The 26,118-nt window shown below is 45.8% G+C and overlaps 1 protein-coding gene across 4 annotated transcripts in view; it reads left to right on the top strand.

Moving 5' to 3' along the window:
- LOC126521667 (cyclin-D-binding Myb-like transcription factor 1) overlaps positions 1 to 26,118 on the top strand; it is a 93,027-nt gene that overhangs the window by 24,609 nt on the left and 42,300 nt on the right. For all 4 annotated transcript variants that reach the window (XM_055065802.2, XM_050170392.2, XM_055065803.2 and 1 more), the window contains exons 5-10: positions 1,341 to 1,434; positions 1,514 to 1,590; positions 6,464 to 6,654; positions 10,116 to 10,225; positions 11,082 to 11,310; positions 25,416 to 25,484. In XM_055065802.2, coding sequence (XP_054921777.1) covers positions 1,341 to 1,434; positions 1,514 to 1,590; positions 6,464 to 6,654; positions 10,116 to 10,225; positions 11,082 to 11,310; positions 25,416 to 25,484 — 770 coding nt within the window. The remainder of the gene's footprint in view (positions 1 to 1,340; positions 1,435 to 1,513; positions 1,591 to 6,463; positions 6,655 to 10,115; positions 10,226 to 11,081; positions 11,311 to 25,415; positions 25,485 to 26,118) is intronic.

Below are 26,118 nucleotides of genomic sequence, written 5' to 3' on the forward strand. Positions count from 1 at the left end.
TCATGAGACTTTTTTTTATAGCATGTTGCACAGGGTACGGACAGGACTCTGAGGAGGAAAAAAAGAAAGAACCAGTGCATGCGGTCGGTTATTGCACGAGGACCAGCGGGAAGGGGGGTCACTTCACGTTTATTATCATGCTTTGTACACATTTGTGACCATGCATTAATTATGCTGCTACCAGAGTGCTCTTAGGAGCAAGGCAATATACTTTGTCATATGTACGGTCTCAAAAATTTGACGAATTATGAACACCGCAGGGTAATAAGAAAAGCAGAAATTTTTTTTTTTTATTCACGCTTACCTGCTTACGCCCCCACAGGTGTGACCATGCTGTTTGTTTTGGGGCATAACTGATGCTCCTCTCGTCAGATGGCACTGAAAATGTGCAGATTGCCAAAGCAGTAGGATGATTGCCAATTGGGGTAAACTGAGCAAAAATCCCTAGTTCTGAACAAATATGCTATAACGATTACATTTGTAGAATGTGTACAAATCTGTACATAGCATTACCAATGGACAGGAGAAAAATTTATCTTCAGAATTAACCCCTGTTGGTACTTTTACATAGGAACAGAGAATTCATTTTGTTTAGCATCCACTGAATCAATGTTGTTGATGTTTGTTGTGTTTAAAAGAAAAAGTGCAGATATACTGGTCATTGGGAGCAGATCTTTTATTTAGGCCATCAATTTTTTAACGAAAGATTATTTTGAATCAGAAAAATTTATTAAAATGAAGCCTCAAGTTTACAACTCTGTAACTCAGCAATAAAAACAGTGCATATTACTGTTCTGTAAAATGCATGTATTGCAACATCTTGGGTACATAAAAGTAAATATACTGCTAATTTGTGAGTTAGGCATTTTCAGAACTTGTGTAAACCATTTAATATTTCACATGGTTTACAGCCCATGTGAAATTGTAACTTTGTTTTTACAAGTTCTGCTGTGGACTAACATCATACCTTTTTGCTTCAGATGACTTAACAAATACAGTCGTAGTGAACTGCTTTTGGTGCGGAATTACAGTTGTTAACTTCGTGCTTAAATTTTTTTTTTAATTTATGGATTCGCTATAAATTATTTTTGGTTCTAAATCTAAATTTTGTTTCCAACATTTAGCAGAACTTGGCTCTCTGTCTCTTAAATGAAACAAAGTTTATTCAAGTAGGTACAGCAGTTGTATAATGCAAGTTTTTCTGCTTTTCACATGTACATAGTATATTTGCATGGAAAAATCAGAGTTGGCCCCAAGATAAAGCTTAGAGCCTTCTCTTTAATGCCGGCGATTTTTTTGTGAATACGACGGGTGGTGAGCCTTGGTAATCTTGGTTACAGACTTTGTCCCACCCTACCACTACATCTTCTTCGACCGATGTCAACCAGAATTGGTTCACTACAAAGGAAGACAAGACTAATTTCCATATCAAAGGTAAGAAACACATACCTTTAGCTCACACAACAGAATTTTGTCATGTAGACTACTCATTCCATACTACTGAATCTTTCAGGCCACTCTTGGAAACAAGGCATGTTCTCCAAGGAAGAGACAGAAATTCTGCAAAGTAATATACAGAAGTACTGTGAGGTAGGACATGCCAATTTTTTCAGTATGTCATGTCACGTGGTGGTTATGCGCAGAAAGTTGCTGTGTTGAAATCTTGCCTAGATATGTCGCCAGTGACTCCAGAACCTGGAAGGTATGCGGGGGGCCACAGGTTTCATTGCAAGGGGGCACTTCCTCTCCCCCCACCCCTCATCCCTCAGTCTGTGAGAGGGCTGACAACTGCTCGACTATAGTAAATTAAGCCTTGGTTTCACAATGAAAAAAAAAAAGTTGCAGTTTCACCCAAAAGGTGAAGCATCAATTGCAATAGAAAATTAGTGGACAGCTATACGAAGTGAGGATCGTAGTTTTACCGGCCATATAAACTTTTAGGCAGAGGCACACTAACTAAACTAACAAGCATGGTGTCACGCATGCACTAGCAAACATGAACACATATCACTCGATCACTGTGGGAACTCGCTGTCAAAACGCTGGAGTGATCAAGCTTGGCAGCAGCAGCAGGCGAATTGACCTTTTTGCTGCCTCTCGCATCAACATGCACTAAGCTGCGGAAACATAGCGCATGGTGGATTCTGTCCCTGTCACAGATGGCTTTCAAGATGCAGCGGCCCAGGCCGGCACACACGGCTGCACGGGTAGCCCGGAGTAAAACGCGCGCCCCTCCCTACCTCCCCATGAGGCCCTGCATGCAACAAAAGACGGCGCGCTTCCTCCCCGCTTTGCTCCCTTAGGTGTGCAAGATTGAGCCGCGATCTCCTGCTAACCATCACCTGCTTTCACTTGCACATACAGCACATGGCATGCAGCAATGATATTTTTTGCCCTTGGACATTATACAGAACCTCACAGCAACGCCTATGGCAGAAATATGCTTGGAGTGTCCTTATAATTGCTATCGCAATAAAAAGAAAAGATGGAAGCCTAGGGTACAAAAAAGCACCACCACCTCTCCAAGTATGCAGCAACATGCTTAGATTATGATGATTGAGATGTCTCAACAACTATGCGTGTGTGCATTATGGGCGACTTCCCGCACTCTCATTTATCAATGTGACTGTCATGTGTATGACTCTGCCTGGTACGTTGGCTTGAGTCAACAGAATGGAAGCACAAACCCAGTTTGCTGCACTCACCAGACTTATTCAGACAACACGTTATTGACAACAAAGTACAGAAGGGATGTTAGAGTACATGAAGTGAACCTATAACAACATTCCTTAGTCAGGCAACTAGTCTTATCTGTTGAACTTATGCATGGTCTTATCCGCTACGCTGTTTATGAAAAGTGACATCTTGAATCTTAGACCTGCGATGATGATGTATGATGAAAAACTTTGTCTATCCCTCATTAAAGGGAAGAGGGCAACGGAATAAAAGGTAGGGGGAGGAACTTCACACCTGCACAGGGATTTGCCCATGAGTGGCAGAAAGGTTAAACGGTCTGATCGGTAGTGTGTGCAAATGTCATGGTAGGTAATAAGCCGATCCCGTGCTGTAAACGGCGCCTGCTCCGTGGCAAGATCATACACATGTGATGCCTGAACCCGGACTGTAAATCCTCGGGCACTGGCATGAGCCGCCTCGTTTTTGGCAAAGCCCGCATGCGTGGGAGTCCCAATTAATGCCACAGTTTGATGGAAAGGATGGGCCAAAAGGAGGGAAAGGGCTGGCTTAGAAACCCTGCCTGCTCCGAAGTTATGTATGGCTGCTTTGGAGTCGCTAACGATAACTGATGAATTTGGGATTGTGGGGGCAAGGACTATGGCCGCCTCCTCCACCTCTGCCGAGGAAGAGCGAGGAATGGAGGCGGCAGCAGCGACCTGGCCGTGAGAGTTAATGACTGATATTGCATAATGATTTCTGTTCCCATATTCAGTGGCATCAACATAGAGTACGTCTTTTGAGGTGGAGAATTGTTCTTGGAGAGCTTTTGCTCGCTGCCTCCTGCACTGTTTGTGGTGCACAGGGTGCATGTTTTTAGGGAGTAGGGGGATGCAGAGGTTCTCGTGTATGCGATGTGGAATGATGTATTTAGTCTTGACGATGGGTGCCTGAGTGATAGAAAGTGTTTGTAGAATGTGTCGACCTGTTGCAGTGTTAAAAAGTCTGCTATACTGGGATGTGAGGTGGGCTTCTGCAAGTTCAGTAAGTGTGTTGAAGGTGCCATTAAGCATTAGCCTTTCAGTGGAGGTACGTATGGGGACCCCCGAGCGAACTTATATACTTTGCGTAAAAGAGTGTTGATCTTCTCTGATACTGATTTAAGAAAATGTAGATATGGTGTTGTGAATGTAATCTTATTGATAACGAAGGCCTGGACCAAGTGGAAAAGTATGGCCTCCTTTAGTCTGCCATGTTTATTGGAGACTCGCCCTAGAAGGCGCAGGGTGTGATCAGCTGTGGTGCAGAGTGTATGCAGGGTATATGTGTTGAGCCGGTTGCTTTGTATCTGTAAACTGAGCACCCGGAGCCTGTCCACTCTAGTAACAGGGATGTTGTTTAGAATGACCTGTATACTAGACGTGCTTTTCGACCCCCCGGTGGGTTGGCAGAAGTAGCAGCTCGGATTTTTGAAGGGAGCATGTGAGATTCATAGCCCCAGCATGAGCCACAGTGGCATCTGCTGCGGCCTGTAGGGCATATTGAATCTCTCCATCGGAGCCGCCAGTCGTCCAAAGAGTGATGTCGTCGGCGTAGAGCGAAAACTTGAGATCAGGAATAGATCACAATGCTCACGCCATCGGCATCATAGAAAGATTAAGAAGAAAAGGAGAGAGCACTGAGCCTTGGGGCGTGCCGTAGCTACCTAAAGCGTATGAAGGGGATTGCTCTGTGCCTATGTGTATGGTTGCGGTACGGTTGGCTAAGAAGGTACGTATGTAGTCATATGTCTTTCCGCCAACCCCAATGAGATTAAGCTCCCGGGGGATGGTAGAAAGTGAAACGTTATTGAAGGCTCCGTAAAGGTCCAGACTGAGAATTGCTTGCTTATCTAGACTGCTATTGGGTGTAATGATCTCATGCTTCATTCAAAGCATGATATCTTGGCATGAGAGAGATTTTCGAAAACCTACCATTTCTGATGGATAAAGATTGTTGTCTTCCATGTATTTACTGAGTCGATTTTAATGTTCGAGTGTTTTACCTAGACAAGAAGTTAGTGATATAGGCCTGAGATTAGAAGTGTTCACTGGTTTGTTTGGCTTTAGGATAAAAATTATCCTGGCATTTTTCCACGAACTAGGGAGGGTGCCAGTGTCAAAGCAGTGATTGAAGTACGCCATGATGGCTGTGACGGCGTTGTCATCTAGATTGCGGAGTATTTTGTTGTTAATAAGGTCAGGGCCTGGTGCTGACATTGTGCGCAGGGTGGCAAGGGCATGGCAAAGCTCTGCTTCCGTGATAGCGGCGCTTAGTAGCTCGTTGAGTTTGTCAGTGTACTTTGGCATGTCATACCGCTGAGCGGGAGGCAGATGTTTATGGCGGAGGTCGTTGAAGAGTCCGTTGAGATTGTTTATGCTGTGGTTGTGGTGTATGCGCGATGTGTTAGAGTCTAATAACTGTCGCGAGAGTTGCCATGTGCACTTTTTATCGAGGTTATCATGCATGCTGTCACATACCTGGCCCCACTGCTGGCAGGCCAATTGTGTGGCGTGCTCTTGGATCTGGAGGTCTAATTTGAAAATTCTGAGTCGTAGTCTTTGGTTGTGCCGTCGCCTCTTCCACCATTTGAGAAAAGACTATTTGGCTTCCCACATGTGTAGAAGCTTGGAATCAACCGTAGTGAGAGGGGTTTTGGGGGGCAGAGTGGTATTGTGCGTCTGGGCGTCTTAGTGTAGTTGCTGAACCCATTCTGAGATGTCTTGAATGTTTGTGGGAGCGGATATCTGGCGGGCTTCTCGAAAATTGTCCCAATTGGTAAGGCTTATGTGTTTGGGTGCAAAAGGTTTTTGTTGAAATTGTAGTTTGATGGTAATAATGTAATGGTCGCTACCGAGGTTAACTTGGGAGTTGTGCCATGTGATGTGTTGGATTCTGTGTGTAAGCATAAGATCGGGGAGGTGTCCTTAGCTATGTTGTTGCCTAGCCTGGTTGGTGCATCAATGTTGTTATGTAATGTGAGTCTAAGGCCCATAGATTTGTGGCAATCTGATATAGGTCATAAGTCATTGTACACAAGTTTATTATAACCGGGTTTCACTGCCCTGCAGTAATAGTACTTGGCTTGCTCAAATTGTTGATTTGAACATGCCACATCAAATTGTCCAATACTGAAATAAATTTGAAATGTTCATGAGCTCACTTTGAGCACTAGCAATCTGACTGGCTTATATATGCACATGTATACATATAAACATTGGAGGTAGTTGAAAACAAGTTTTCTGATTACCAAAGACCATAGGTATAGCACTTCTCACCAAGTTTGTTGGTTCAATTGATAAATCAACCAATTTGTTAATAGATCAGCCTGTTCTTGCAGGAACACATCATATAGCAAAAGCCACTGAGAGAAAAGAAAAGGACTGCTCTCATATGGCTTAACTGTGTTTGACTGCCTTCAGTAACTGTTTCCAGTAGTTCTGGAATGTTGCATACTTAAGCTCTTGGAAGTCACAACGAAAACATAAATTAGCATCTTTAATACACATTTTGCTAGGGAATGAAATTCCAAAAGCGATTTCCTGCAGCTGCATAATTGTAAATAAGTGCAATAAACATATAGTGTCATTAATAAAGACGCTGGTTATCAAGTTGGTTCAGTTCAATATTAAATGTATGATATGATGCTGCATTTAATAACGGGTGCATGAGATAGGGGCATGATATGACCCTTGGTCATGGGGAACTGAGCAGCACCAATAAACATTAAGCAAGAGAACCATGTGTGTAGGAGCGTGAGATCGGCAACCCAGCCACAGTGATCTTCTCGATGACCAAGGAGGAGCGCAAGGACTTCTACCGCACTGTGGCCAAAGGCTTGAATCGACCCCTGTTCTCTGTGTACCGACGTGTCATCCGCATGTACGACAACAAGAATCACATTGGCAAATACAGCTCTGAAGAACTGGACCAGCTCAAGGTGTACGTAGGCTATCTCCTGTTTCTGGCTACTTCGAACAGCAAGCTGAGGCACCCTGTACACTCTTACCCAATGGCCTCAATATTGCCAAGTTTTCTCAATAAACTGTTTGCAGTTTATTCTTGCAGATCTTATCTATTACTGGATTGTGCATGGTCAGGTCAATGTGCCAGTATTGTCTGACTCTCACCTGCAGTTTAATCCATGCACAAAAAAAAGAATGCTCTATTTGCACAGACATTATAAGATCAAATGTAACATGGTACAGACCTTTTCAAGCTCCAAAACTGTAAAATACATCACCATGGTTGTAACACAACCTGATGTTATGTGAAGTCTTCAGCGAATGAAATATGGTAACTCGAGCTCAAACTCTTCAGTGAATTCTATACAGTATTGAAGTGTACATACATCATGCACTGGTAAAAATCTACAAGTGCCACATGCACTCGTATCCTTTTCCTCAAAAACTATTCCTAATTGAAGTGCTTGTCTGAATGCAACAGCATAGCGTGGCATTAAGTGAAGGAGATTGAACGAGCTGTGCTTCATTTATTGAAGACTGAGTCACTGTCAAGGGCTTTGAAGAAAGTAATTTACACACACAAACACTTGTATAACATACATTTCCTCTTCTTAGCTGCTCCTTACAACCATATGCGGTGCTGCCTAAGGGATAAATTTAGTCAACTGTGCTTTGCTGCTGATTTGCCTAGTGTTGCACCATTTTTCATGCCCTGTATGCGGGGAAGTCCACTGACAGACCATTGTAAAGATGATAGGGTTGGGTTTTCTTTCGTAGCGTAAACTCTTGATGGTCAAATCTGGTGGGTTGCGAAAATATCTTAAAGGGACACTAAAGGCAAATACTAAGTCGATGTGGACTGTTTAAATACCATTCCAGAAGTAATGACTTCATTTATAACAAAATATCATCTAAAGGGTCCAAACACCTTTATCGCAATTCAAATATCCCATCACCCAATGGGGAGTGGTGACCTTGCATATGCCATCACCGCCCTTTGCTGCCGTTGGTGAGTAAAACATCGCCCGATAGACGGTGGTATGTTTTTTTCCACAAAACGCAAATGTGCAGCCATGGACAAACCGAGCCAAGAAAGAGTGGTGGATTCTCCACTGCAGCTGCTTTTGGTCAAGTGCCACAGACCATTTGAGCATTCCGTGACATCGCATGGAAGTGGAATACTCTGCTACTTGCAGTTTGTGCGAGTTTTGCAAGGCAGCAAAACCACCGTAGCACTACGCTATAACGAAACTACTGAAACACAAAAGCATGGGTGGTGCAGAGTCGAGCAAAAACGAAACCTTTCGACCGCCTGCATTGTTGTCAAGTGTAATGCCAATGAGTTCTTTTTTCTAAAGTTTATATAGAACTGGAGAACTGACATTTTCTTTTATGTTATAATGCAATCCAATTATGTTTTTATAACGAGTGATTGAGTACTAGTGACAAAATTTAAAGGAGCAGTGCCTTCGTCATCGGTCAAGTACTTGAATGTCCCAGGGAAGTCTCTAATCGTGTCCTGCATTTACCTCAATTTCTCGATTATTAAGGCACTGATTCCAATAATATTGACGCCTTAGAGATTCTCGAGCGCTAATCTATCACTTTAGTTTGACTTACTATTTGCCTTTAATGTTCCTTTAAGTAACTCATACAGAACACTTAGTTCAAGGCACATTTTCAGGGTAGTAATTGCAGAGAAAAGAACAAGTTGTGTGCTGGTGTTGATTTATGCTAGTGTGATACTGCTGACGTGAATGACTGCATACAAACATATGGAATAATCTTTAGTTAGAATTTAGAGCAATGCACACTTAGGCAATCTTGCTTGCAAGATTGCTACATGACTGACAGCATTCGAACAAGTGAATATTTCTGGTTCGAACAAGTTAATATTCCTTTTTTTTAGAAGGTCAAACATTTTTTTTTAATTACCTCTGGCAGAGAGCACAATTCTAACCTTTGATTTGAATTACTCAATAAGGTGACCATTACTTCGACGAGAAATCTAAATGCCTAATTAAATTATTGACCTAATTACCCCAGCTAGCTTTTTCTTTATCTGACAGCACGTATATAAATCTATGAATTATGACCGGTGAGTTCGCAAGGCATATCCACTTGGAACGAATTCTCTGGACTGCACCAGTTCGTAGATATTAATTTTCAAAGTTTCCGATGAAATGCATTGGTGTTCCAGTTACTTTTGTGCTTCGGTGCATAAAACAGCATTTTCTTCAACGAAACAACTGGAAAGCCAGTGCATTTCGTCGAAACACTTTGAAAATTAATATCTTGAAACTGGTGCAGTCCAGCTAATTCATTCCAAGTGGTACTTGTGAACTCAGTGGATATAAATAATAGATTTATATATGTGCCGTATATGTGCTGTAATTATCATAATTATGTTAATTATTCAATTGAGCATTTTTATTTCTCATAGAAGTAATGGTCACCTCATCGAGTAATTTATATAGAGGGTTAAGATTGGGCTATCTTTCACAGGCAATCTTTAACATTTCTGGAGCTAGAAAAAACCCGGTATATTTTCATGAGCTTGGTGAAAACTCAGCTGATGCAGGTTTGTGTGCCACAGGGCAGCCACAACGGTCACGGCCGCTGCCAGCATTGTAGGGGCACTCATAACAGCTAGCTAACTAGCATTTTGTGGATTTCTTATGTTCATCCTATTTTGAGGTGTACTTTCTATAATACTTTCAAAAGCCAATGTTTTTGGAAGGGCTCTTGTCATTGCCATGTTCTTGTTCATGTACAGGGTAGCTTCTGGAATTCACTCCATCTTCCAAGCACTCGTTGACCTGCCTTAGAATCGTATAACAGATGTTATGTATCAGTATTGAGCCATTTTCAGCTGAATATCTTTTTTATGGCAGTATATGGCAGTTTGTGGCAGTTTATGGCAGTTTTTATGTGCAGTATAGACACTTGGCAGGCAGTAAAGATATCTCACACATTATTAAGAGAACAAAAAAATACTTATAAGATGCATTAGGCTAACATCTATGCATTAAAAAAGAATGTGTGTTTACCTTGGTGCCTTGTTTCAGCTGTAATCAGTAGCCAAGTACTAGATGGCAGTTATCCTTAAACATGGACCATACTGTTAAAGTTTGTGAAGCAACACTTACTGCTATCTATCTTGTGAATACCTATCTTTTGAACAGTTATCTTGTGAACACCTATTTTGTGAACACCAATCTTGTGAATACATGGCAGTGCTGAGGCCATATCTTGATGTGGCAGTGGCAAAGCTGACCTAACATTTTAACATAGTAGCTCTCAAAATAGTGATGGAGGCCTTTACACAGAATGCACCGCTTACTAGCTGAAACATTAAGCCTTGATTCTTGGTCTCTGGGAGTGCACTTGAAAGTCACAGTGAGCTTTGCATCTGCGTAAAGGTTTCCTTCTCTGCAGGCTACGAGCAGCCCACGGAAATGACTGGAGAGTTATTGGAAATGCATTGGGTCGGAGTGCAGCATCTATAAAGGATAGGTGTCGGCTCATGAAAGAGAACTGCCGTCAAGGTAAGGACACATTGTTTCACAAGGTGCTGTTACCTGGACAGCGCTATGAATTATTCAGGCTTAATTACTTCCTAATGCATAGTTCTTAGAAGCGTGTGATTGTATATTCCTGTATAAAAGTTGCACCCCTGGATTTGGGTCTAAATGTGTTAACAAAAAAAACTACTAAGAAAATGATTTCTCCTTGGGCTACACTCCTCTCCCTTTAGGTGTACACCTTGTCATCCACAGTGGCACAGTGCATATAGCTGTATTGGGATTCCTTTGTCTGTTTGTTGCTTCTAGAGATGATAAACTGTTAAAGGGACGCTTGTTGACTTTAAAGGTCGGAATGGTCATAGAATTCCTATCCTGGCATCCCACAGCTTGGCCTATCACATTTTCTCCCTGTGTTTTCCACGCCCTTCTAAGCCTGTCTACTTCACACTGTTAATTTACAAGGACAACTTATTAGCATGCGCTAGTACCTAATCTTTTTAGTTCAGTTTTCTTCATGTGCTCAGTGTTTTAGATAACATATTGAGTTCAATGAACACTTGGGCAGTCAGGTAGAGTGTAACAAGAAGGACAACAGTCACTGATGAGGTATAAAAAGAATTCTTCAGATGTCAGATTGGTACCCTTTAAGGTGTCAATCCTTTAGCGATGTTTTGGACTGCATTTCCTTGTCTTTTGTGTGGTTTTGCACACTCTGAATTAGTCTAAGATGCATCACTAGCTTGCGCATTCCCAAAGTTTGGTGATCTTGTCTCCAAAAGCTTCTTGGCTATGTAACTCTCAGTGAGCTATTGGCTGGATCAATGACTGGGATTGCATTAGTTAAGTTCATCATCATGGTAAAGCATGCTTGATGCAGGGGTGTGGGTGCCTGCCGAAGAACGGCGACTGGCGGAGGCTGTATATGACCTCAGCGGGGCACTGCCTGGGGAAATGGTGAGCGGTGGCCTGTCATGGACAGCCGTGGCAGAGCGTGTGGGCAGCCGTTCAGAAAAGCAATGTCGCACCAAGTGGCTCAACTACCTCAACTGGAAAGAGGCTGGGGGCACTCACTGGACTCGCCAGGACGACCTCACCCTCATCAGCACGTAAGGCACAACATACCTTGGTTGAGCCCAGCCAAAACAATGTTGTAACACGATTTCAAGCTAAAGCAGCAACCACATGAAGATATTTTCACATAACAAGCCAGTGTTTGCTTGAGATTACCATAGTTCACCAGTTTGTTTTTCTGTGATGAATTGCTTTGTCCAAAAGGTTGCTGTTTTCTAAGCAAACGAAACATGGGCATATCAGCCATCAAACAGCCAACTCATTAACCTGACTAGCCCTGCTAGAGGACGTTACACCATACCAAATTATCAAAACACACTTAATTTAGTTGTTTTAAGGCCATTGTGGCATAACTCTATTGCTGCCATCAGTCGTCATGTCTGTGGTTGATTACATCCAGAAATACAGTTAAACCTCAATGTAATGAAGTTGGTAAAATCGGCAGTTTGCTTCATTATATAGAAATATTGTATCAAAATTTGACCTTTTATGAAAATGAGTACAGTCGCTGATTCACTTTTCTTACAAGGAAGAGGCTGCAAAATATTCTGGATTATCGGGCAATTGAAGAAAGCAAATTTGAATGGGAAAAAAAAAATAATTTTGTTGGATTTGAGAGTTGGCAATGAAAGGTATGGCTTCATGCAGTGTCAGCGATAACTTTGCATCGGCAGTACGAATTAAGTGAAGCCAGTCAATCTTTTGCACAGTGTCGCCCGCAGTAGAACGACACTGTAGTCGAAACCCGTGATAATGAAATCCCGCAACAATGAAAGTCTCGCGGTAACACAATATTTTCGTTTCCCCGGCGAACGCCCGTAAGATTCAATGCATTTCGTACCTCTCAGCAACGAAATGTAGCTGTACTACAATCCCGCATCAACAAAATTTGCCAGAGCGTAACCCCGCATATTACCTGCTCGCGTAGGGCTAGCAGGCTCCAAAATGTGCTCAAATGTGTTGTTTTGCACTAAAATTGCGAAAAATGCCGCCACATTACACTTGTGCGACCGTTGACATTTTTGTTTACAAAAACAACCAAGCGCCGGAAGCGATCATGTGCACTGAAAACACGTCATGGCCGCCATCTTGTCTGTTGATCGCCCCTTTGAAGCAGCACGCATGTTGCTACTGACATGTGACGACGGCTTTGCACACCTACTAGGGGAGATAGTAGATTGTTGTTCGAAATGCGTGTTCAGTTTGCCTTCCCCGCGCCTGACGACTCGGCGTGGCCTAGGTCAATCCCGTGAGGCGAAACTGAACACAAACTGAATGCGCGTTTCGAACAACGATCGCCGATCGCAGCAGTGCGCTGCATTATCTGTGCCTCAGTGAGAAAAATGCCTCAAAAATAAGAAAACTCACGTCCCACGGACATGGCATTGTTTATAGCGTTTGAGATTATGGTCACAGCATGGAGTGCCACACATCAGGCCGTGATTGAGTGATCGTTCGGGAATATGCATCCCTTGTGTCAAGAATGCTGGTTTTGGTGCCACTCTTTTGTTGCACTTTGGCATCACGTATGCTGCCCTATGCCACCTTGGACATGACGCATGTGATGAGCTGCTCAACTACTACAATGAGTCTTGGCAGAATGGCACCATTCCTAAACAATGGAAATAGAGCCGCTTGATCCCCATTCTGAAACCTGGAAAGTCTCCGCTTGAGCTCTCATCATATCATCCGATTGGGCTTTTGAGCTGCGTCGGAAAAGTGATGGAAAGAATGATTCTTGCTCGCTTGGAATGGTACCTAGAACGATTCAACATCTATCCGGACGCCATGACGGGCTTTCGTCGAGGTTGCTCGTCCATTGACAATGTCATTGACATCGTAACCTGGGTCCAAAATCAAAAAGCCTCCAGCCCCTATCAATGGCACTTTTTCTAGATATAAAAGGATCATACGACAACGTCGCCCATGTGGCCATACTAAACTCACTTGAGGCTATTGGAGTTGGTGGCCGGATGTATCAATGGATTCGGGACTATTTGACTGAGAGGTGCTTTTTCTTACAGACCGAAGACGACCCGGCCCAACTTCAAACCATTACATCTGCCGTGGTGTGCCGCAGGGTGGAGTGTTGAGCCCTATTTTGTTCAACCTCGTCCTGGTAGGACTAGCGGAGTACTTACCGCAGACAGTTCATGTCTCAATATACGCCAACGACATTTGCATCTGGGCCTCTGCGGTGACTCGCCCTCAGGTACGAGCCAGGCTTCAGCGGGCGGCAACCATGATGGCATCTTATCTCCAAGAACAAGGCCTCAGTGTGTCTACCGAAGAGTGCGCATTAATTGGTTTCACGCTCAAACAAATGTCATTGTATTCTGTTTCAATCATTGGTCAAGCTGCATCCTATGTTAAGACACAACGCTTTCTGGGCGTCATCACTGACCACAACCTCTCGTGGAGCCCTCACTGCGTCTATCTGAAGAAGTTAGTTGCCATTGCTCAGGTATTCAAATTTCTCTGCAGGAAAAACTGGGGTACACCAGTCCATTCTATGATGCAGTAGTACAGGGTATTGTTTCTCATACTCCTATATTACAGTCTACCAGTGTTGTCAAATGCATGCAAGACGAACTTTCGCGCTTTGGAGAGCATACAAGGTCAAGCCCTACACACGTGTTTAGGGCTGCCTCGGTGCACCTCAACAGCAGCAACAATTGCCATCGTGGGAGACCATATAATCCAGACACACGTAGCTGTCGACTCTCACAGAGCGCACGTTCGCCATCTGTCAAGGATTCCCGGCCATCATTTGGCCTCCCTACCAGCTGAGAAACCTCAAGTGACCTTTTCATGAGTGATTAGCGCTCATCAAGAGTGCATACTGACATCTTTTACACCACCGGCGAAGCCTTCATCTCCCCTGTAGTGCCTGCGACAGCCTGAAATGAATTTCGCTATTCCTGGAATTACAAAAAAGTCCAATCATCCATCGCCGGCTCTGAAGCAACTTACGCTCCTGTTACTGCACCAGATGTATCATGACCACATTCATATTCACATAACTATATTTGGCAGAACCATAATTCAGCGGGTATGCGCCAGTGGGGGCGACGCTGAAGTAGCGCGGGTTTTTACGTGAAGCGGGGAAAACGAAGAACACGTTGTTGTCGTTCCCTTGGACGACTGATAAAGTGCGTTTCTTGGCGGTGCTGCTACGCATACTCGTCGATCCCACGTCGTTACACTGGTGGAGGTGCTGGGTATTCTTCATGCTTGGCACCCCTTCACGGAGCCGACGATCGAGCCCGGAATCACCATCGCGCATCGAAACACCGGTCACCGGTTTAGTCGTTGCCTGCTAGGCTTAGCGCCCGAGTCCAGTCCCCTGCAAGAAACTTCGAGAAATCGTTTGCCTCCTACAAATAACATGGCCACTGCAGCTCCATCGCAAGTAACACTACAGAATCCTATGGTCCCGGAGAGCTTTCATGGTGATGCCTTTGAAGACGTCCAAGATTGGCTAGACCAGTTCGAGCGCGTCGCCCAGTATAACCATAAGACCAGCTCGGCGGACAAATTCTTGAGTGTCTATTTCTATTTGAAGGACAATGCTCGTACGTGGTACGTAAACCGGGAGAGGAGCTTTGCCACGTGGGACGACTTCCGCGCACAGCTGCTGGATACCTTTTCAAGCATCGACAGGAGGGAAAACGCGCAGCGTCTCCTTGAAATCCGCGTTCAAAAGCCCAATGAGAGTGTTACTATGTTCTCGGAAGACATGGCCCGTCTTTTCTGTAGGGCAGACCCAGACATGCCAGAGGAAAGAAAGCTGCGATATCTGTTGCGAGGACTGAAGGAGCAACTGTTTGCCGGCCTTGTGAGAAACCCACCGACAACAGTGGCACAGTTCACAAAAGAGGCTACAGCCATTGAACGGGCCCTGCATCAACGATACCGCCAGCATGACATGAGCAACTCAGCGGCGAACACTTCCGTACTGGCTGCGAGTAACAAGATGTCTCTGCGTGAAGTTGTCCGAGAAGTGGTGCGAGAAGAGCTTCGGCAGCTCGGCTTTGTGGTTGCGCCTACGGAACCGACGCCAGCGTTGTCTTTTGTTGCTGATGTAGTCCGGGAGGAAGTCCGGCAAGCTTTTTCAGCGCCAGACTGTGGGAACGTACCGCGGCGCCTCACTTATGCGGAGGCTGTTCGCCGTCCACTCAACGCAACTTCAACGCCGTTGACACCCATAACTACAACACCACCTACGCCACAAACAGAGCCGACATCGGCACCCTCGTCGACTCTACCGACCCCGCCGATCATGCCAGCACCAACAACGCCGTATTTTCGACATGCACACGCCACTCCTTGGCTCCATGGAGAGTTACCGCCGAACTATCAGCGTCGGAAAACCGATTTGTGGCGCACCGTCGACCGTCGACCAGTGTGCTACCATTGTGGTGAAGCTGGACACGTCTATAGAGTTTGCCACAAATGGAACAACTATCGCGCCGCTCAACACCCAAGCTTTCCTGCCAACTATGCTTATTCTCCGTACGACGGTCGACGCGCTTACAACAACGCCCCTGTGAAGAGTCAGCCACAAAATACGACGACGCCCCGACCACGTTCTCCTTCTCCATCTCCGGCGTGCTACAATTCGCCGACTCGTCACAGTTTTGCCGACGTCACTAGGGGCAGATCGCCTAGCCCTCGACGGGGAAACTAGCCGCAGCGACCTCCGGGGGTGAGGTTGCCAATACTCTAACTGCTCCACATCCCCCGTTATTGACGAATGACGACGTGAAGACTGCATTGACGAAAAAGACGCCCAGCACAACGACGAATACGACGGATAGAAGTAGGAAAGACGTAACTGACATCGTCAGCGCCGAGCTCATCGTTTGCATTGACGGCCACAAAATAGCCGCTCTGGTTGACACTAGCTCCCATTTTTCAATCCTAAGCTTACAGGTCGCTGACAAACTGAGGAAGGTGAAGACACCATGGCACGGGCCCAACATAAGAACCGCCGGAGGTCAGTTGATGACACCTGTCGGGAAATGCACGGCCCGACTCTTAATCGCCGGTTCAACCTTCGTCGTCACCCTCGTCATCCTTACTGAGTGTTGTAAAGAACTTATATTGGGCATGGATTTCCTACGGGAGTACGGTGCCGTGATTAGCATCCGTGACAGAAGCGTCACATTTGCCACGAGTTCAGATAATGTCACCCATGAGGAGCCACAACAACCTCGCTTACGTATTGCCGCGGACGACGTCATACTTTTGCCGCGGAGTTGCTCTCTCGTACAGGTGCGCTGTGACAGCCTGCAAAATGGGGCTGGAGTAGCTGAACACATCAGTGCGCTAGCACTGAATTGCGGTGTCTCCATTGCCAGAGCACTTATCGATGTAATCGACGGAAGCGCCGAACTCTTGCTGACGAATTTTAGTAAGGAGCGCCGACACATCGTTAGAGGTACTGCTGTCGCCTATTTCGACGAAGTGACAGAAATACAAGACTGCCACTTAGTGCAGGAGTCGGCCTCTACAATCCACACAGCTGTGCCTATTGTAGACGTTAATCTGACGTTAACGGCCGTTGAGCGGAACCGTCTTCTTGAGCTCATTAATCAGTACCAGGGCTGTTTCTCCTCTGCTTCAAGAGTTGGTCAAACGCCACTTACCAAACACCGCATCATTACTGATGTCGACGCCAGACCCATCCGACAAAATCCTTATCGTGTGGCCCTAAAGGAACGCGAAGCAATACAAAAACAAGTGAAGACGATGCTGGAAGATGGCGTTATTCGACCATCTAATAGTCCGTGGGCATCACCTGTAGTTTTAGTGAAGAAGAAGGACGGTAGCCTGTGCTTCTGCGTCGACTATAGGAAGCTCAATCAGGTCACAAAGAAGGACGTTTATCCACTGCCACGTATTGATGATTCCTTGGATAGGTTGCGAAACTCGTGCTACTTTTCCTCAATGGACTTGAAAAGCGGTTATTGGCAGATCGAAGTGGATGAGAGAGACCGTGAGAAAACAGCCTTTGTGACGCCTGACGGACTTTATGAATTTCAGGTACTTCCTTTCGGTTTGTGTTCGGCGCCAGCAACATTTCAGCGTCTAATGGACACTGTGCTCTCCGGACTCAAATGGCAAACATGCCTGGTGTATTTGAAACTGTTTTTGAAGCGATACGCTCTGCTGGTTTCACTTTGAAGCCTGAGAAGTGCCATTTTGGTTTTCATGAGCTCCAGTTCCTCGGTCACGTCGTCAGTAGCCAAGGAGTCCGACCTGATCCGGATAAAATTGCCGCCGTTGCTAATTTCCCGATTCCATCAGACAAAAAAGCCGTGCGCCGTTTTGTGGGACTCTGTGCATATTACCGGCGATTTATTGCGAATTTCTCGCGTATCGCATGGCCGTTAACACAGCTCACCCGAGAAGATATGCCTTTTACTTGGGGCGAAGACCAGCAGCGGGCATTCCACGAGCTCCGGCAACGCATGCAATCGCCTCCCGTATTAGCACACTTCGATGAGGAAGCCCCGACGATATTGCATACAGACGCTAGTAATGTCGGTCTAGGGGCGATGCTAGTACAATGGCAGGGTGACAGCGAAAAAGTGATTGCTTATGCCAGTAGGACACTATCCCGAGCCGAAGCTAACTACTCCACCACTGAAAAAGAATGCCTCGCAATGGTATGGGCAGTTCTGAAATTTCGTCATACTGCTTGCGTCGCAACGTCCTCTACAAGAAAAACTTCTCGCCTAGCGGCAGCAACTACTTACTTGTTGTTCCATCACTGCTTCGACGTGAAATCTTACACGCCTGCCACAACGAGCCAACTGCTGGGCACTTGGGCTACACTCGCACATTGGCACGGATTCGGCAGAATTACTACTGGCCGAGACTTACTGCGGTCGTTAAACGTTACGTTCAGACATGTCTGGATTGCCAACGTCGTAAACCGCCATCCGTCAAACCAGCCGACTTACTGCACCCTGTTGACGTACCGGCTACACCATTTGCACAAGTAGGCATGGACTTTCTGGGCCCCTTCCCAACGTCTACTACTGGTAATAGGTGGATAATCGTTGCCACGGATTATCTCACTAGATATGCCGAGACAAGTGCCCTGCAACGGGCAACAGCAGATGAAGCGGCACGATTTTTTCTGGAATCCATCGTTTTAAGGCATGGCGCTCCCGCAGTAGTCGTCACGTACAGAGGTACTGCGTTCATGGCCCAGTTTTTAGATATCGTTCTACGTCTAAGTGGTACCGCCCACCGGAAGACAACAGCGTATCACCCTCAAACGAACGGACTGACAGAACGACTCAATAGAACATTGGCTGATATGATAAGCATGTACGTAGATGTAGAGCATAGGAACTGGGACGAGGTTTTACCTTATGTCACCTTCGCGTACAATACGGCTCGTCAAGAGACCACTCGCAAGACGCCCTTCAGTCTCGTATACGGCCGTGAGGTTACAACAACATTAGACGCAATGCTCCCTCATGAATTTGATGACAACGAGACGGGTGCTGAAGCGATAACACACCGAGCAGAGGCAGCTACGCAGCTTGCGCGTCTGCGAATCCACGAACAACAGGACTGTGACGCCAGACGCTACAATCTTCGGCACAAAGCCGTAACATACAACATCGGCGACAAAGTGTGGGTCTGGACACCTATTCGACAGCGTGGGCTCTCTGAAAAGCTCCTACGCAAATACTTCTGGCCCTACATAGTTCTCCGACACATCAGTGACGTCAACTACGAAGTCGTTCCAGACAGCTCGCACTGTTCAAAGCGCCGACGGCATTTACCCGAGGTCGGTCACGTGCTGCGTATGAAGCCGTACTATGAGGACTGCCAAGACTGCACAGTTCTTTACCGCTGCTTTCCAAGCCTCTATCATCGGGACGATGATCTTTTCTAAAGGGGGAGCAAATGACACAACTATATTTGGCAGAACCATAATTCAGCGGGTATGCGCCAGTGGGGGCGACGCTGAAGTAGCGCGGGTTTTTAGGTGAAGCGGGGAGAACGAAGAAGACGTTGTTGTTTCCTTGGACGACTGATAAAGTGCGTTTCTTGGCGGTGCTGCTACGCATACTCGTCGATCCCACGTCTTTACAATATACATACTGATAGTTTGACCTTACCTACCAGCTCAACTGCCGCATTCGTCGTTCCAGCTAGGCAGGTTACAGTTAGATTCAAATTGTCACACATGACTACATCTACGTCGGCAGAACTTGCAGCTCTCCATGCCGCTATGACATACATCACCGAAAAGCCAACAGAGAAGTGGTTCGTATTTTGTGATTCTAAGGCAGCTCTTCACAGCATCAAGTCTGCATTACATCACAGAACTTACGAGCAGATGATATCTGACATCAGAGAAGTGCACCACTATGCTCTGGAAAGAGGGCACCACATTATATTTCAATGGATTCCTGCTCACTGTGGCATCATCGGCAACAACCTAGCTGACAAGGCTGCCCGGTCTGCCCACAAAGATACCTAGACGCATCCAACACCTTTGGCGAGGTCGGACGCTGCCAGGAAACTTTGCCTACTTGCACGCAAGAAGTCACAAGATCTCTGGAGTTCAAGTGCCTTCAATTGCCGATTACATAAACTGGACCCCACGCTACGGCTACAACTGCCATCTAGCCTTTCCCGCGGCGAAACAACCTTGCTGTGCCACTTGGGGTGGGAGTGGTGTTCACGAACGCATACTCCTATCGTTTGGGAATTGGCGAGAGCTCGATGTGCGACTCCTGCGGGTGCGAGGAAACCATCGAGCACCTATCGTATACGTGCCCTCGCTACGATGTCCAACGTCTCTCTCTGCGGGCAACTTTACACCGACTGGACTCGAGACCGTTCACCTAGTCAAAGATATTTGGACCGTGGCCACACCCATCACTGGCTCGAAAAGCGATTTGTGCACTAGTGCAATACTTGAAGTGCACTGGCTTAAGAGACCGTTTATAGTGTCGCTGTGTATAGCGTCCCTCCCACACACACTCAGTGCTTACTCTTTCCCTATTTCCCTCTTTCTATTCCCCTTTCCCCCACCCCCAGCGTAGGGTAGCAAACCGGATGCTCTTCTGGTTGACCTCCCTGCCTTTCCTGTCCTTGTTTTCTCTCTCTAGGCACCGGACGCAGATTTGCTCTAAGGGGCCGTAATTGCGATCGTTTGCCTTTGGGTACACGAGATACGATCACTTTTGCATTCAGCACCATGTGTGTCGGCGCCTGCAGGCGACAGCATGTGCTGGAGAAGTGCTGTGGCATGCGCTGTTGCTCTGCATCTGGTGCTGAGTTACGCAAAATCTCGCAAAGGTGATCATATCTCCGAAAGCAATTGACCGAGAATACTGCTCCACAGCAATGCTGCCACTGCTGATCGACGCATGTGGCGCTCTTTGTACTGTCGGCAGTGCGGTTCTATATCCTTGAGCAAAGCTTGCCAAAGTAAGCTAACGAAATTTTGACGGTAAAATTTTGTTCTGCAATGCATTACCTATCTGTGCTGTCTCTTTTCGCAACAAGGAAATTCTCGCGAAAGATAATTTTTTCGTGCTCCCCGCCGATTTCGTTATTGCAAGGTTGAACTGTATCATGAAAAGCGCCAGCAGTGGGAAGCGAATGCTTTGTCTGCCTCTCACTTCAACATGTCTACGAAACTCGAGATTACAAAACCTCCAGTACTAAATACATGGGAAGATGGTGCGCATCATGCCACCCCATCTTGGCATGCTCACTCTTTGCACATGTGCCAGATTATCTCTGCAGAGTGACTGAGTGGCAGAGTGGCTGTGGCTGAGTGCGGGCTATGTACGCGCTCAGCCACTCTGAAAGCCATGCACAGCTGCACTAGAAGAAAAGACGTGTGCCATGTTGCCCCTTACTTCCTCTCCCCCTCTCCCTTCATGCGTGCTTGATCGTGTTAAGGCGCGCTCACACTAGCGGGAGACTTCCCGCAGCGGCACAGCGTCAACGTCGCCGCTGCGTCGCAGCTCCTCGGAATGACGCTCACACTGCGCGCGTTTTCTCGCTGCGGTTGTCTTGGAATGTAGAGAGAGGAGGCGTTGAGGGAGGACCCTAACGAGCAGAGAGAGAAGGGGACAGTCACGTGACACCAGAGAAGACTGGAAAGCGCGCTCTTTTCCCGCGTCGTCGTCTTGATCGTCTGCTAGCTCTCCTCCCGTCGCCCTTTTTGCGACGAGGATGGCTGGTTCGAACGATGATCTGTTGGCTACGGTAAACCTACTTATACTTGCTTGTTCGCTGCTTCTGCACCGTCGCCTCAAGTCGCACATTCATGCTGGCAAAGCAACCGCCGAGTGTCCCGCAGCACGCTCCTAGCCTCCGCCGACGGGGTCACTGAACTGGGACCGACGTCACGGTTCACGGTCGGCCCCCATTGGCTGTTCTCGTCAGCGGCGCGGGAAAAATAGGTACCGGACCCATCGCTCTGCGGGACGGCACAGCAGCCTGTCTGCGGGAGAAAAACCGGTTTGTGCGAGAAGCGGCGCGCGGAAAACGTTCTGCGTTGCGCGTTTTCCCGCCACTGTGAACGCGCCTTTACTGGGTGCTCGCTCCCCTTTCCCCTTGTTCGTGCGAGAAGTTGGTGCTCATCAAGCCACCATCCTTCTTGGCTCATCCTTGCATGCTTTCACTCACGCCAAAGCATACAGCGCATACAGCGTGTGGGGTGCGATAGAATCATATCACAATTGGACTTTATACGGAACATGAAGCTACTCCATTTCAAGGGTCTTCGCTCTATTTCAGAGGTGCGTTTGCAGCAGCCACTTGTAATTTAACCATTTGACCATCTGTGTCTGTGAAAGTTTCGATTTATTGTCTCGGCATTCCTTCGCGGTGGCAGTAAAATTTCATTATATTGGAAATAGTGTATAAACACACTTTGTTACATTGAGGTTTAAATACATGGTGTTCTATTAAAAAGTAGTTAGGAAAAGTTAAATAATTTGTTACATCGAAGTTTAACTGTACTTCCACTTTTGTGCAACATGAGGGGCTTTTGATGGGATAACTTATTGGAGATACAGCCATTTTGATTACTGGCTTAGCCAATCAACATCTGCATAAAGTGGTATTCCCAAAAGTGATTGACCTAAATGAAGGCCCCAGTTGTCAACTTTATATTTGTTGAGTTTACCTATTGATCCTTGCCTGGAGACATACTATATTAACCTTTTAAGGATGAGACATATAAATACCTGAAAGAACTGTTTATATTCTATCTAAGGATGCAAGACACATTGAGAATAACCACAATCAGCACGAAGAAAAATATTTTGCAGAAACCTTTTTAGCAATAGGGGGAAACACCAGGCAGAAAACTGGAAGTGGGCTTCACCCCAAGTCACCTATGGCTTTATTTGGAATTTGTACAGACTGCTCTCGTCATATGGGAACCATAAGTGTATCTTCCATTTGCTTTACATAATTTGTTTAATACCACTGCAGCCGGATATCTTACACCTGCCTGTCTCCTCTGCACACGCTTTCAAAAGAAAGTGAGTTGCATGCTGTTACAATCAGCCAGTGGGGGAAGTGACATTCTAGCCTTTCCTGGCCTACTGCAACGAATCGCTTTGTGAAGCTTACAATGTGTCCCCTCGGACAGACTAGCGGTGACACTAAGGCGAGACACTTTTAGTGAACAGAGTGTTGCCATATGGATGGTACAGTGCTGCCGTCCTCGACGATGGGAGCGAGAAACGCCTGGAAAAGGGCTTTCAACGCTATTGTCTCATGGCCGCTACTAGCCACCAAGGTCATTTGACAGATGCTCCAGCTAATTGCTGGGTCATCCCAGGAACCAAGACGTGCGAGTTTGAGTCAAGCATGACAATACCTGTCTACGAGGCTCCCCTCCTTCCTGTGTGTTCAGTGTACAAAGGTGCTGGAGTGATTGTGTGCACTCTCGCCCTCACTGCAGATCCTTCAGCGACTTTGTATGCTCCGATTGGATGAAAGTGTGATGGCAGATTTCCCTGCCCTTGGGATCAGGAAGACCAGATGGATTTACGCAAACTTTTTAGTGTGCTCGTGTGTGCGGACGTGTTCTGATGTGTGCTCACCAGAAAGATGTAGCCTTCTGACCTGTAGCTCATGCTACGAGAACGATGTACTGCACGCTCCATGCTCCGGCCAGTACGAGCACCCCTTGTTCCTTGTATATAAGTTTGCCTTTCCAATGTAAATAAACCCCCTGTTCTGTTTCTTATCCTCTCGACCGCATACTCTTCACAAAAGGAGCGACCCTTGTCAAGAAAACTCGGGCAACGGCGTGGGCCCACTTGGCCTCCATTTGATGCCCAAGTAGCCTAGGCCAGCTACCCGTTACGAGACGCACTGGCTTGCTGCATGTCATTCAATGTTGGCCGAAAACGTTTAACACGAAAGTTCATATTCAACAACAAAATTCCGCATGAAAAATTTTTTCTTGCTGCTATGTTGCAACATTCGTCAATAAAGGGCTAATATTTGTAATGTCTCATTGCAAGCATAGCTTTATTTGTACAGTTAAACCTCAATATAACAAAGTAGACAAAATCGACAACTTGCTTCATTATATCAAAATTTTGTAGTGAAATTCAAGATATTGTAAATAAGTACAGTCGCTGACCGATTTCTCTTACATAGAAAGGGACTGCAGAATTTTCTGAATTAGCGGGCAATCGAAAAAAGCAAATTTGAATGAGAAAACAATTTATTTTGATGAATTTGGGAGTCGGCGACGAATGATACGGTTTCATGCCATGTCGACGATATCTTCACATAGGCGGTGCAGATTAAGCGAAGCCAGCACTGGGACGGCGCTATCATGAAAAGTGCTGGCAGCAGGGGGCAAATGTTTCATCTGCCTCTTGCTTCAACGGGTCACTGAAACTCGTGATTACGAAACCTTCAATGCTAAACGTGCGGGAAGACAGCTTACGTGATGTCACGCCATCTCGGCACGCCCACTCTTTGCACACGCAGCAGATTACCTCTAAAGCAGGGTGCGCGGCTGCGTATGCTCTCAGCCGCGCGAACAGCAATGCACAGCCACGGGCTAGACGCACGCTAGAAATCACGACACACGCCAACTTGACCCCCCTCCCGCCCCACTCCTTGCACGCACTTGATTGCGCTACTGCGAGCTCCCTCTCCTCCCCCTCTTTCCCTTTGCTCGTGCGGGGAGGCGGCACTCATGCGTGAAGCCACCATCTTTCTTTCTCACCCTCATGCACTTTCACTCGCACCTAGAGTTCAAAGCGCACAAGGCTCGATAGGATCTTATCACACTCGGACTTTATACGGAACATGATGCAGCTTCGCTTTGGAGGTTGCTCTTGTCACGCCGCATGCGATTTGAGAAGTGCGTTTGCAAACAGCCACTAGTAATTCAATCATTTGACCTTCTGCGTCTGCAGAAGCTTCCATCTATTGTCTCGGCATTCGTCTGCTGTGGAAGTGAAATTTCGTTATATTGAAATTGCATACAAAGATACTTCGTTGTATTGAGGTTCTAACTCCATGGTGTTTTATGGACAAGAGGTTATGAAAAGTTAAGTACTTCGTTATATCGAGAATTTCGGTATATTGAAGTTTGTTATATCGAAGTTTAACTGTATTGGAATGAATGCACTGACTATTCTAGCCTTGCAATATTTACTGTAATATTTTTTTCTAGGTTTACTTGGTGCTACTGTCTTCTCTTAACTCACTCTTTTTGAGCTATTTCCTTGTGCTTGTTTTCATCTCTAGTGTTTTCTTCACTCCTGTAGTTTTATGAATTCATGACCTATACTCTCATTCACTACAAATGATCTTCACTGCATTTAAACTTTTTCGAGGAACACTAAATGAGGCAAGGAAAGCCAACACATGAGCACAGTTGCATATATGTTACAGCTCTACTTTTTAATTAAATGGTGACTCCTTTCTTTCATTTCTTTATGCAACTGTTGATAACTGTCGTCTGTAAGGAATACATATTGGGATATAAGGAGTCTGAGCCTGTACGTGTGACAGTGAATTTGGTACTGCAGCTTATGCTTTGGTTGTCTTTCTAAGCAGGCACTTTTGCATTAACATGTTCCATAAAACATTCTTTTTGTAACAGGGTGTATGCACTGCAAGTTCCTGAAGAGAGCATGATCGACTGGGTGGAGTTTGCAAAGGACTGGACCAGGTAACACACCTTTTAAACATTGTGTATGGTTGAAGAGCCCATTACTGTAACATCAGGAATTTTAATGTATTTTCATGTGCTTGGGCAAATGTTGTGCTGCAAAAGTTTTTCGAACTTGTGAGGTTGACTCCCTTGGATTATTTATAATGCTCCACCATTGTTTTTTGATAAACACTGAACTGGGCTTGAGCAGGCTCTATTTATTCTTGTTCGTGGTTTCGCAAGGAGCTAGTGTGAGAACCTCAAGTTTGCTGCCCGTCTTTCATTTTTGCACCACTTCTGGTTTTTTCAACTCTCCACTCACGGCAAGGCTCGGCTTCCTGATAGTATTTCCAATGCATAATTTACCAATCCAGCATGGCTTAATGTTACTCTTCAGCGACTTTAACTCTTTTATAAGGACATTCAAACAAAATATAGGTTGAACTGTGTATTAGTCAGTTGCACTTATAAAATACCAAAAAAGCCACTCTTACCGAGGGAGGAGGCTTGATAAGCGAGATATAATTCATAAACAAAGGATAGCTTGATGTGACATCAATTTTGATGGCTTCAGAATGGGCCTAGTTAATTGTTTAGTGGTAAAAGTGGACTACATTGCATTCTAAAGGAGCTTAAGACTGAATTTGGCAAG

Source organism: Dermacentor andersoni, chromosome 6 (genome assembly GCF_023375885.2).
Source record: "Dermacentor andersoni chromosome 6, qqDerAnde1_hic_scaffold, whole genome shotgun sequence".
NCBI lineage: Eukaryota > Metazoa > Arthropoda > Arachnida > Ixodida > Ixodidae > Dermacentor > Dermacentor andersoni.